Source organism: Mixophyes fleayi, chromosome 6 (assembly GCF_038048845.1).
Source record: "Mixophyes fleayi isolate aMixFle1 chromosome 6, aMixFle1.hap1, whole genome shotgun sequence".
NCBI classification, from domain to species: Eukaryota; Metazoa; Chordata; class Amphibia; order Anura; family Limnodynastidae; genus Mixophyes; species Mixophyes fleayi.
In genome coordinates, this window is record NC_134407.1 from 29,439,373 (window position 1) to 29,453,676 (window position 14,304).

At 41.4% G+C, this 14,304-nt stretch overlaps 1 protein-coding gene across 4 annotated transcripts in view; it reads left to right on the forward strand.

The window, feature by feature from the left end:
• CPEB3 (cytoplasmic polyadenylation element binding protein 3) overlaps window positions 1–14,304 on the forward strand; it is a 99,903-nt gene that overhangs the window by 42,079 nt on the left and 43,520 nt on the right. For 2 of the 4 annotated variants that reach the window (XM_075216159.1, XM_075216160.1), the window contains one exon: window positions 9,583–9,673. The exons of the other annotated variants lie outside the window; for them this stretch is intronic. In XM_075216159.1, the coding sequence (XP_075072260.1) occupies window positions 9,583–9,673 (91 nt within the window). The remainder of the gene's footprint in view (window positions 1–9,582; window positions 9,674–14,304) is intronic. 4 annotated transcript variants of the gene reach the window in all.

Sequence of the window (14,304 nt, forward strand, 5' to 3'; positions counted from 1 at the left end):
ACTATGTTGCACAATGTCAACCGAAGGCTTCCTTAGCTGAGGAGGGGCATGCTAATCCCTAAACTGATCTAGGATAGCCGCAAACTGATATGTTTCTAGCTTAGGGGCAGCTAATCCACCTTTTACTTTAGCTCCAAACGATGGTCTTGATTTTATGCCGTTCTATAAAGGACTCTGAAACTGCCTCATTTCTATTTATATTAACCTATCCTGACTAGAAGAGCAGCTCATGTCTTCACTTCCCATGTTTTAGATAAAGGCAGACCTGTGGTTTTATACAGTCCTGATGGGGGAGTGACTCAAATGTTCTAAAGCTTACATGTGATAGTTCCATGGCCTGTAGGTCCACAGGTCTACATAGATTGGATTATTATGGCATTAGGATAATCTAGCTGGAAAAAAATACAAGGAGGTATAGAAAACCTAAACTTCCCTCAATACAAGTTATAGTACTACAGAAAAATGGCAGACAGCTAATGGTGGGGACATACTGGGCCAATACGCCCTGTGAGCCAATATCATATTTAGCTTGTTGGCTTTATAATAATCAACCCCTCTGACCGCCTGACCACAGACGTGCCTGCTCAGCGTTTTGTACTAGCGATAAGTGTAACCGGGCCTCATTCTGCTCCACGGCTTCCCAAAGCCAACACCCCAGGGTCTGAAATAAGGTATCCTTAGTGGGGTTATTGAGGAAGTAATTCAATCTGGGTAAATAGGACCAGACCATGCTCCAGCCAACTTACCGGGACTATTTGTGGGTCAGGAGTTTAAGAAACTAAATTATTTGAATAGAAAAAAAATAGTCCAGATGGGGAAATAAAACGTGTGAAAAAATAAAAGGAATATATAAACCCTAGCTAAAGAAAAGTGGACCATACCACATCAAAGCCATGTAGTCCTCCTTTAGATGGGCTGATTATTGTGTGGTGCAGGGCTTAGTATGATCTAATGTAAAGACTATCAACGGTGGTTAGACTCCCGACTTACACGATTTGTAATGTATGCCTATGTTGTCATGAGCAATCTCAACTCTTGCCATGGATTGTCATATCTACAAATCTCTACTAAAATGTCTATATTGTGGCACGTGCTGAAGCTGCTAATATGGCAATCTGTCCAATGTACGTCTCCTTAGTCAGTGATTTGGACAGAATGGATTTTAATGAGTTATTTGTCCCTCCTGATTTAAACAGTTGTTCCATTCGAGGAAATAAAACAATTTTACTTCTGCTTTTAGCATGAGCAGTAACTTGAAGATGCGACACACACATTGATCCGAACCATCACTCTGTTTCCCTAAATTCTGTCACCAGGTCTAATTATATGGTGGTGAAGCTACTTTAGTTTAATTTCTTGTTTGTGTAGCTGTATCTGATCGCTCTATCCCTGCGTTACCATCTCCAGCCCTGGGATTGCTCCTTCAAATGGCTTTTTCTTCGATTCAGTGAGTAGATAATAGTTTATTGACCTGTGCTGCGTTCAGAGGCTGGAGATGGAAGATGTGACTGAAATGCACAATGGCTGATTTGGTTGGGAGGCCGCTGTAGAGATGCTGAACTGATTCTGATGGACAGCCGAAAGGACAAAATGTTCTGTGGAGTTGATTGCTATTCTAAAGGAGGACTTTGTTTGTCTGACCTCTGCGTGTTATTTGATTAGGCATCAAATCTATAGATTGTACGATAGTACTGGGAGACTGATAGAAACCGCAGTCGCAGGAGGCAGAATCTCATTTAGCAAACACTTGGAAAGCACAGATGGATTATGGGCCCCAGATAAAAAATACAATTTCTGGGGCCCAACATTCATTTCACCTGCCATATCTAATCACACTCTTCAGTTTACCTGACCTCTCTCTTTATTCTGGAACTGCTGTACTTCCCTGCTCCAACCCTCATGACTTTAATGGCTGTAGCGTTCTTTAGAGCCAAGGTTTTTCAACTGTTGGTACACGTACCCTTAGGGCGCCTCAAGTCAGATACCTTGGCTTGTTTTAGTGTAACATTAAGGGCTCGTACACACAGAAATGGAAAAACCATGCTAGTTAAAGCCTAGAAAAATCCTTGTACTTTGTCCTCTCCCTAACAGAGCCTGAGAAGCGTGTTTATTAATAAGTCTCAAAACGTCCTTGCAGCATAGTGTACGCAGACTTAAATGAGCGTTCTTATGGACCGCCATTGTATTTTTATCTAGCGTTACTGCTTCGGAATGATGTAGGCAATGTCAAAATTGATGCAAAACAGATATTTATTTTTTAAATTGTGTGCGTAGATTTCCAATCAACTTTTTTGGGACTATTGGCATCAATGTGCAGTTATAGACTTTGCACGTTAAATGCTTTGGAATAACGCTCCTATATACAAGGCTTAATAGCGCAGTCTGCATAAAGGCCATATTACAATGTTCAGTTGTTGACCAGCAATTCCAAAAAATACTTTCTTTGATTTCCTTCTATAATGCTTTAGGCATTACTTAAATCAGAGGTGCTCAAACCCAGACCTCAAGAGCTACCGGCGGGTCATGTTTTCAGGATTTCGGTATGTAGAAACAGGTGGAATAATATCTGATGGAGCACTATCCTCAAGAGCTAATGGGGTATATTTAAGAAAGTACGGTAGTGCACTATCGTGCACTTACCGTGTAAATTAGGCCACGATGTGCTCTCCGCAAATTTATTAAAGGTGCATCGCAGCAGATATCATGGATATCTGCTGATTTGCACTCCTGATCGTTTTTGCGAGCAGTCACCATTCAACAGTATGGTGACTGCTCTGGCCGCAATCTAACAGATTTTTTTCGGGAACTTGTTGTGTTAATGTACGCCAGCTGAGGCTGGCCTACATCATCCGAAATGCTGCTAAAACTTCTGTTCTTCGTTATGTCCAGCTCTGCTCCGGAGAGCAGAGCTGGACAGCGCATGCGCAGGGAGTGATCTTGTGATCCCTCCCTGTCACAGCCTCAAGCTCTCCGGACGGCACATGCGCAGTAGCATGAAGAGACAGTGCACCGAAGAGGAGGAGATCGGGAGACAGCGCGACCGAAGAGGCCGTGTTGAGTATGGTTTTTTTAACACAGAAACAGCAGTTTTTCGGAACTGCTGTTTCTGTGATCCATTTTTAATAAATTTGAGAAATACATCAATCCTTATCCATGCGATAAGGATTGATAAGTGTTTCTCATTTTCCCCGATACATGATAAATGTGCCCCTAAATGAACTGTTAAATGAACTTAAATGAACTGTTCGTGCAGGCTGTCCAGTGTGGACATGATTTTTCCATACACACACAATTTGTTAATGCGCAGTAAATCTTCTTTTATTGAGAATTGTATCATAGTCTCTGTATTTAAAGCCCAAAACTGCAGCAGGTCAATATTATTTTTTTCATGTGCTGGATTTTTGTACATGCATGAAATATAACTAAAATAATATTATCAGTTGCCCCTATATTCACTTTTCTGCATCGTGATCTTATTATAGTTTTATGTACTCTACATCTGCTGCGAGACATTATTCCACTTGAGTTATCTTTGCCTGTACTTGAGACGTGCAGGATCTGAAGGGTAGAGAGGATATTTCTATCTTAATACGTTGAACTTTGTAGAATGATTGACATCCAATCTCCCACTGAAATGGGTCACACCTTGCAAAGGTCGTATTTAAGAGGATAACAATCTTTGGCTTAAAAATCATGCTCCAATATTGATGTTCAACTGCCAAGCTACTGGGGAGAGGGATAATTGTTTTTTTTTTTTTCCCTGTACTTTTAAAGAACCACTAATCCTAAAATACAAGTTGTCATCTGAGGCTGCAATCATTACCCACTGGCGTTAAAAAGTCGGTGATCACTCGCGTTGCTGGGATCACAAACTATTCTATTAGTTATTTTAATGGTTTAATGTCTGTGTCTTTCAGTAGATTTAAAGGCAGGAAGTCTGCTGTGCATGGGACAAATATCTTCCTCCGTGGATTACAGCTGCAGCTAAAATATTGTCAGTTCTAATTAGCTCATATAACTCTTACATACCTATCGTTTTTTTGAATGTTATTTGTGGCACTTTGTATAAAGCAACTTATATTGTAGGCTTATTAGGTCTTTGTAATGTCCCGAAATAATCTGGTAACTTGAATCAAAAGCAAATACTCTAATGTGCTTTCCCTGTCACCCAGCTGTTTGGCGCTGGCTTGTTGCAAGTAAGTTAATGTTTTCCTGTTGCTTCTGGAAAGGTTGTCCACTACGTCATGGGTTCTAATTGTAACTGATATGTTTGTTCGCCATTGGGCTGTTAGCGCAGTGAATAGGCTGTGAGCTTGGATTCTGAAGGTGTTGAACTTTACAGAGTGATGCAAATGCAACAGTTACTGTGTTCACTTAAAGGTCACTGAGCACTGGGATATTCCTGGGGAAAGTAATGAGTTATGCCCTCTCCATCAGTGATAAAAATATAGGCAGCTAAATATTGGAAATGGAAAAAAATAATTTCTCGTGCTTTATTATTTTAGATTAACGTAAGCACCTGTGCCCAACACAGACGTGCTCTTAATCTGTGTCATCCTGCCACTGTGACTCTAATTACTTCTCAGAATGCTTGTGTTTCCCAAGTCCCTTTTACACTATTGGCTTCTTATGTTGTAACTGAATTTAGACTAAGTCATCATCATCATCATTTATTTATATAGCGCCAACATATTCTGTAGCGCTTTACAATTATGGACAAACCTAGTAAACTAATAAGCAAACTGGGTAGAACAGACAAAGGTGAGAAGGCCCTGCTTGCAAGCTTACAATCTATGGGACAATGGGAGTTTGACACACAAGTCTACATTTTGCATTTCGGCTCAGTCAGGCTGCAAAGGTAAAAGTGACTCATAGGCTAAATGATCCTGTCACACAACAGTGTTGGTCATGGGGTAGTCGTCTTGTGTGAAATTGTGTAACGGATGGTAATATGGTAAGGTGGTAGTGAGGTTAAGATGGTGGTTGAGGAATATTATAAGCTTGTCTGAAGAGGTGGGTTTTCAGAGAACGCTTGAAATTTTGTAGACCAGAGGAGAGTTTTATTGTGCGAGGGAGAGAATTCCATAAAATGGGTGCAGCCCGAAAAAAGTCCTGTAACCGGAAATGGGAGGATGTAATGAGGGTGGATGAGAGACACAGATCTTGTGCAGAACGGAGTTGCCGAGTTGGGAGATATTTTGAGACCAGAGAGGAGATGTATGTTGGTGCAGTCCTTGAGTTGAATGGCCGCCAGCAATGGTCAAATTGTATATCCACTTCATGATCAAGAAAATCTTGTACATGTTAAAAAATCAAAATGTCACATGAATGTTAATCTCTTTTGTTGTTGAATATTTGATTGTGCAGGCCTGTTATATCTCTCCATGAGCCTTGTGCAGCAGTTTGGTCTCACTCAGTGATATCTCCTTGTTCTGTTCACTCATTTGGCGTTTGTTCAATATGGGAGAACCACTCCCCCCCCCCCCCCCCCCCCCCCCTCCCCATCCTTTATGCCCTTTCTTTTCCATATCATAACCCCAACGCTTAATATATGCTGTCCCTGTGAAGTTTTTCACTTATCATTTCGCAGGCTCTTCAGTGCGAAGAGAAGGGTCTTCACGGCATCTTCCTCGACCAAAAGTATCGGGCATTCGCACAGAGAGCCATTGTAGTGTGACTGTGACAGGGAGGGATCATATGATCCCTACACATCGTGCTGTGCAGCTCTGCTCTTCGGAGCATAGCTGACAGTAGTGAAATGTTTCAATTATGTTTAATGTTCGTCCTGCTTAGTAAAATGAAGAGAGATGCAAAGCAGCTGATATCTATGATATCTGCTGCGATGCTATGATCATAAATAACAATTTTGCCGTTAATCCCCAAAAACTAACATTTTCGGGCATTAACTGAGGATTAATGGTTGGGGAAAAATAGGCAGAGAACAGGTAAGTGATAACGTTCACAAAGACAGCAGTTTAACGTGACTGCTGTCCCTGTTGCAGCTTTTCGATAAATGTGAAATCCTTATCAACGCGATGAGGATTGAACAATATCTTTCATATTATGCGGCGGCGTCTTAAATACGCCCCATAGTCTTGCAGTGTTTTCTACCCATCTATCCACAGAGGATGATAGTGGAGTATACAGCCAGGTCGGTCAGAACTTCTAGTGTCGGGCAAGTAGAAAGTAATGAATATTCAGTAGCCACCCAGCTATAGTGTATTCAAAAAGGACCGGGACAAATTGCACAAACATAGGAATCATTTGTTTTTCAGATTTTCATACATTGAACATATAACACAGCTACAATTGTGCAGATAGAGATGGAATGTTTAGCTCTAGACTTGATGAACAGTCCGCTTTACATGCATTCCATAATTAAGTTGTGTCCAATTTTGATGTTAACCTGTAAGAGAAATGAACCACAGTAGGAATCCGTGACCATAAAACCGTGCTGACTCTGCCATCGAATTGTTTTTATAACTGTATCCTATGGTTTTTCGTTTCTTGCAGTAGTTCTGGGCACAGACCGCCTGCTCTTTGCACCCTGCTCATATCTTTCAATTTGCCTTTTGCATGGTAACGCTACCGTGTTAAACCACAGCCAGTTATGATAGATCATGGTTTACAGTTAGGTGAATATGCCACATCACGGCTAATGTGTATAACCAGTATATCAAACTTTGTTTTCGCTGGTGCTGGAGGGCTCCATAGAAAAGCACCGAACCTTTAGTATTGTGAGCGACCGAGCATACTTCCATCAGCTTTGAGTGCCTCACAGTGCTTTACTGCACCGCCTCCAGGTATTGGAGGAAGATTCATACAAACTACAGTTGTATATTTTATCCTGTGCATGTTGACAAGAAGCAGCCGGGTGCTTTCTGTTTTAGTAAAGTATTGTCACATAAATGCTGTAGGACACTTTATATAATTAATTACAATCTGTCCGTATCTGCTTCTATAGTACAAAGGGATATCTGCGGAATGTCTTCAATCCTCAGTTTTGTGGTTGTACCAAGTAGAAAGATTTCATCTCCGGTTTTATTTTGTTTGTTGCTGTAACTGGAATAGAAAATGCTTTTTTCTGCAAGTCATAATGTTATGTGGATGGCCTCTTATGGCAGAGGGTGCAGCCCCCAAATGAGCCTGATTGTAATTAGATTGAAGTCAGAAGATGCTATTGTAAGAGGACTGATATTGGCATCTGTGAGACAGACAGAACCGTGTGTGAGAGAGCTCGCTCCAGCTCGCTTGTACTCTCCCCCACTATGTTCTGTCACTACGCTTAGAAAGCTGCTCTTGTGGCCCAAGCCGTAGAGCTTAGGGGCACATATTTTATACTTCAACAAGGCTTTCCATTGGCCCTCTACAGCGTAGGGATATAGCATCATGTGGCCCTCTGCAGCATAGGGATATAGCATCATGTGGCCCTCTGCAGCGTAGGGATATAGCATCATGTGGCCCTCTGCAGCGTAGGGATATAGCATCATGTGGCCCTCTGCAGCGTAGGGATATAGCATCATGTGGCCCTCTGCAGCGTAGGGATATAGCATCATGTGGCCCTCTGCAGCGTAGGGATATAGCATCATGTGGCCCTCTGCAGCGTAGGGATATAGCATCATGTGGCCCTCTGCAGCGTAGGGATATAGCATCATGTGGCCCTCTGCAGCGTAGGGATATAGCATCATGTGGCCCTCTGCAGCGTAGGGATATAGCATCATGTGGCCCTCTGCAGCGTAGGGATATAGCATCATGTGGCCCTCTGCAGCGTAGGGATATAGCATCATGTGGCCCTCTGCAGCGTAGGGATATAGCATCATGTGGCCCTCTGCAGCGTAGGGATATAGCATCATGTGGCCCTCTGCAGCGTAGGGATATAGCATCATGTGGCCCTCTGCAGCGTAGGGATATAGCATCATGTGGCCCTCTGCAGCGTAGGGATATAGCATCATGTGGCCCTCTGCAGCGTAGGGATATAGCATCATGTGGCCCTCTGCAGCGTAGGGATATAGCATCATGTGGCCCTCTGCAGCGTAGGGATATAGCATCATGTGGCCCTCTGCAGCGTAGGGATATAACATCATGTGGCCCTCTGCAGCGTAGGGATATAACATCATGTGGCCCTCTGCAGCGTAGGGATATAGTATCATGTGGCCCTCTGCAGCGTAGGGATATGGCATCATGTGGCCCTCTGCAGCGTAGGGATATGGCATCATGTGGCCCTCTGCAGCGTAGGGATATGGCATCATGTGGCCCTCTGCAGCGTAGGGATATAGCATCATGTGGCCTTCTGCAGCGTCGGGATATAGCATCATGTGGCCCTCTGCAGCGTAGGGATATAGCATCATGTGGCCCTCTGCAGCGTAGGGATATAGCATCATGTGGCCCTCTGCCGTGCATTGGATCGACCGCACACGTGGCCCTCTGTTGTATAGGGAACTAATACTACAAAGCCTTAATTACTTGGTGTAACTGCTGAACAGTGGTTTTCTATAGGGATATTTTGTAGTATAAAATACAGAAATAAACAACTATTTATAGTTGGCTGTTATGCTTTTTTCCAACGTATTAAAAATTAATGTTTAAGATTTAATGCCTTTTATTTAGGTTTGTACTGCAGCCACTAATGACTTGTGCAGGAACAATTGCAGAGATCTACAGTGAACATGTCTAAAGCTGGGTACACACTACAGAAATTTCAACCAACTTTTTATGCCGAACGATTTTACATGCGACCGATGGTCCGATCGCTCGGTCCATGGACTGCATACACACTAGCCTTGTTTAGGACGATAAAGGGAAGAGTGGACGTCCCTTTAGCGACTTTTTACAGCCATGTTGTCGTGAGCAATGACTGTAATTTCATACTCGCTGTTGTGGATCGGTCGGAAGTTTATACACACTACACAACGGAAACGAGATTGGAGCGAAAATATTAAACGGTACGATCAACCAAATGAGGTGACAATTGTCCATTTGGGCAGACTTTCGACCATTGTGTCACTGCACACACTGACCCGACTTTTGAACGAGCGGTCGTATGTCGGCTGATTTAGCCGATTATTGGATGAAAACTGTGTAGTGTGTACCCAGCTTAAGTTAGAACGTATTACTTTGTTTGCTAGTGGCACACTGCGTGTTGTGTTATTTGTGTATCTGCTGTAGGATCCCAGCACTTACACTGCCTACAGTGTGATCAGGAGCGAGTAAGTTCCAGACTTCAGTGTGCTTCTGCCCTAAGAATATTTTGTTGTGGAAATTCCGTAACTGTGCATTATTAACCTTTATTATACTTTAATAATTCTTTAGAGATCTTTCACATAGGTATTCTTTTCGCTGCTTTGCATTAGTTATATTCTGTTTATATTTACATAGGGGGCAGTGATTACAGAATGCTCCTTATTACTTCCCTGTGGCACTAGGAGCACAACGGACCACCCATGGACAAGCAGTGTCTGTGTGGTTTAATATGTGGCTATTTTCTGTTTTTAGTGTTGATATTATCTGATTAGAATGTATTATTGTTGCTGATGTAACATGGCTATTGTCGTACTTCTACCTTCTTCACTTTTTATCTTCCAGGACCGGAATAGGCCCTATGACTCTTTTAACTTGCACTCTTTGGAGAATTCATTAATGGATATGATAAGGACTGATCATGAACCTCTAAAAGGTAAATTCTCCCTTTCTAGTGGACAATTACTGTCTAATTTAAGGATCGTTACCAGTCCGTTTTATTTGTCATTGTATGTGTTGGAGGAATAAGAGGAATAAGTGAACTGTGTAAAGATTTGTCTGGAATTGAATATGTGAAGTAATAGACTTTTTGCTACAATTTGATTAGTCTTATCAAAGTGTTTAACTTCTTACCCATTTATCTCAAAACAATCTATATACCCCCTTCCTAGTCTATATGGGTAGAATGCAGTACAGATATTCCATTCAAAGACGTAATTACAATGAACATCTTGGGCTTGTAGTACGGAACTCATTGCTTAGGGTCACATGATGTAGGTGACCTTACTTACTGTGTGCACAGACCCGAATTACTGACTGCAGAATGACTGTACATCAGACTGGACTGTGTTCTAAACAATGTTATAATCACTGGGCACAGAACTTGTTCAATTTCCCGTTTTGTTTTGTCTGTGATTCCAGTATTTGGATGCCATAAAAATTTGACCAAAGAGTCAATAAGTTGAACGATTTTGATTGGTCATTTGTGTTTTTACATATGTAAATGTTTCTATTGTCAGCATTACTGGTTAATATTGACCATTTGCACAAATGCTTTCAGCAGCTGTTTATGATTTGTTAGTTTTCAGAACCTTAAAAGTACATTTACTAAAGGATAACTTCACCTAAAACTAGTCCCCACTTAACTGAGGTCCGACAATCGTGCTCTATGGCGTATCTCCCAACATCCTGGTTATGCCCACGGCTGCCCCCTCGCTCACCATGCTCCTGCAGCCAGTATGTGGCAGGGGTATCATCTGCTGACCTGGTCATTGTTTAGACTGAAAGCATGAGCGAGGAGAGTGCTGCAGACATCACTCCCGGAGGCCTCTTCACTACCTTTCAGCAGAGCTTCCTGGGGCTGTGTTTATGTTCTCTTACCAATGCGGATAGTACTTCTTTGTTTACAGATCTCCGTCCAGAGTTTTGTTTAGAAACTGGCTCATTTTTTATTATTATTATTATTATTATTATTATTATTATTACTAGTACCATTTATTTATATAGCGCCACTAATTCCGCAGCGCTGTAAAGAGAACTCATTCACATTAGTCCCTGCCCCATTGAAGCTTACAGTCTAAATTCCCTAACATACACACACAGACAGACTAGGGTCAATTTGAAAGCAGCCAATTGCTGCACGGGGGCTCAGTGGTTAGCACTTCGGCCTTACAGCACTGGGGTCATGAGTTCAATTCCCGACCATGGCCTTATCTGTGTGGAGTTTGTATGTTCTCCCCGTGTTTGCGTGGGTTTCCTCCGGGTGCTCCGGTTTCCTCCCACACTCCAAAAACATACTGGTAGGTTAATTGGCTGCTAACAAATTAACCCTACTCTGTGTGTGTGTGTGTGTGTGTGTGTGTGTGTGTGTGTGTTAGGGAATTTAGACTGTAAGCCCCAATGGGACAGGGACTGATGTGAGTGAGTTCTCTGTACAGCAGCGCTAGGGAATTAGTGGCGCTATATAAATAAATGTTGATGATGATTGCTGTCTGTGGTCAGGACATGCTGCACTGCATAGGGATCATTCGGTCTGGAACTGGTGTTATTATAACAATTATTTACTTGCATCGCATTCATTTTGGAATAAGACACAAGTTCTCCGTTCATAATCGCTCGTCTGGACGATTAAAAGCATATAGTATGCTCATTTTACTGATATAAACAGGAGAATGGTGAGAGTAATAGAATAGCTGCTTTTTGGGGCTGAAATGATAAGGCAATGTTCCCGTATTCAGTATATGGATTTCCTGATTAATGATCTACAGGTTGTGATGGGCGGTTGTCCCTCTGCATCCCCCAGAGGGGGTGAGTGGCAGCGTAGGTGATCCCCAAAATAGTGGTCTGTTCATCACTATGAGGCTAATGCCTGCTAGACAGACCCTGGAAGTTACTTGTCGTGTTTGCGGCTCAGCAGCCTGCGTTTAGTATATACAAAGTATTCTTGTTAAGGCAAAATTCCAATTTTATTTTATTGCATATTCCCTTAACTTGTGTTCCGGAATGTTGTCTTTTGTACTCCACATTCTATAATTCTTCTATTGCTCTTTTCTTCACCACCTCTGCCTCTTACGCTAATTGACCAAACGTGACTGATTTAGAGAACATCGCAACAAATCTTCTCTTTTACAGAATGCATATTATAATCCTCATTTTAGGAGTAAATCTAACTAAAGGTGCAGTTTTGCACCTAGGCAGAACCATGCCGAGCTGCAGGGGGACAATTTAAAGTGTAATTTAGGCTTGGAAGGAGTGGACATGTCCTAGGTCAACTCTGAATTGCAATGTAAAAATAAAGCTGCCCAAAGTTTGTGTTACATGTAAAAACAGCTAGTATGTTCCCTGTGAAATGAGACCCCATCTCTCCCCCTCTCGTTTATGTTATATACCCCCCCCCCCCACCAAATCATTAAAGAATGGTAGGTCTGTATCCTGTCTGAAGAGAATGAAACGACATACATAGCTCTATTCTTAGAAAACACTGAAAAGGGCAAGAGGGACAAAGAAGGATGTTTTTATACCTTACATAAAGACTTCTTATTAGAATTGGATGGGAAATAATATGTTCGCTCCATCAACATTTTTAAGGACCTTTTCGTACTCCTTGACTTTTATAGAATTCCCCCCCGTAGTGATCAGTAGATTGCTATTTTGAGGTCTGTTCTAACTGTGCACATAAATCCTATGGTAAAATATAACAAAAATGGAGTGAAATTATTGTAAAATATGATGTTTATTTGATCTTGTGATGTCATTGCTTACTAGCTATGCCAATAATGGAAAATATCGTAGTGATGTACATTCAGCGTCCTGATCTGATATGAAACTGTGTTTAAGCATTGATAATAATTATGTTTATATAATCTCGCAGCATTGGGTAACATTTTTTCTTGGGAGGTTTCCCTGTAACTCTCCTGATATCTGGTCATTCCACCTTAAATCCTTGTTGCATTAGTTTGAAAACCAAAGAGACAAACCGGTTGCAGTCACTCAGTTTGTTGTTGAATAGCGTGACCATCCGCTAATTCATTAACCTGTAGCTTCAGCTGAGTCATCATGGACGTGTGCTGAAGTAACGTTACTAGAGGTAGGATTTGGGGTTGAGTTCAATGAAACCATTGCAGCCTAGGACTTTTCTGCTAATATAATGTTTGACCCCTGTGAAGGACTAAGGGCCACGTGTTGGTCTGGTTTTGTGCAGTGTAGTTTGTCTTTGTAGTAATACTTATGTTGTAAATAACTGTTCTACTTGTAACCGATTCCTGCGTTATTCTGTTCTCTTGGCATTCGGGGTAACGTTTAATAGCTTTAAACAAAACTTTTTTATGAAGTCAAAAGCTGTTTTATAGAGGCTCTGTAGAATACTCTGTACCATCACACACTATAAACAGACTTATGCATAATGTTAGGTGTCATTTGGTTGCTGCTTAGCCATATTCTCCACCAACGGGCACATTACATCTGCCTATAACCGGGACTTTCACGTGAGTGTAAAACTGTGTAACTACATAAACCAGGACAAGATGAGTAGAAGCCAGCACTTAATTAAAAAATAAAATAAAAATGTACATCTTTTTAATTGAGGTCAACTTACGCATTCCAGGCAGGCTCTGAATATCAATATAAAGATTATTGTTTAAAATGTCATCGGGTGAATTTTTAATCCGGGAAGTATGTGGTCTGTGGGAGTTGTATGGATGTAAGCGAGATCTGACTTCTAATTTACTGATTAGTAAAATAATAATGACCTGGGAGGATCATGATCACTTCTGTGGCAGTGTGTATATTATGGAGAAATGCGTTGCTTACACTTGCCACACATGAGCCGCTCTCAGCCTGAGCACGGAAGGACAGGTCTTTTTTCCAGCTCCCTGAGCTGCGAGCAGAGAGTCGGCGTTAAAGGTACCGCAATATTGGTAATACTTTTGACAGTATATTCAATTGGCCGCGTTACTTTTGACAGGGCCATCATTACCTTCTGGTTCATGTCATTGTAAGTGATTTGCTCATGTCATGAACCCCTCAATGTAGTGCGCTGTGTAATACGTCAGCACTTTATAAATAAAATGTAATCCAATATAGAAAAAGATTGTAGCTCACCACATCCTAGTGCATAGTGATCTCCTCAGCAATAAGCAACAATGGCCATGACACTCTCCAGCATAATGTTGAAGGCAAAATCTCTGTACTCTAATATTTTGGTCTTCTTTGAGACTTTTCTCAAGTAGAGTGATTATATATATATATATATATATATATATATATATATATATATATATATATATATATATTTTTCTATAGATATTCAGTGAAACAAATAGGCATGGGTTTCAGAGATCAATGTTTTATCTATTGTTTTAGAGTGCTAGTTGCCATCTTGCTGCCCAGCTAAATTTAAATATCATGTATACATTGGCTTAATTTTCGCCAAACAATGTAATGCAAATGAGCTTTCAGATTGAGTCTTTTGCAGGTGTTATGCTCCTTCATTTTTGACCACGCAGCCTATGCAGTACACCAAGAAAAGCCTGTTTTTGCTGGCGGGACGGCTTTCTCAATGAAAACTTC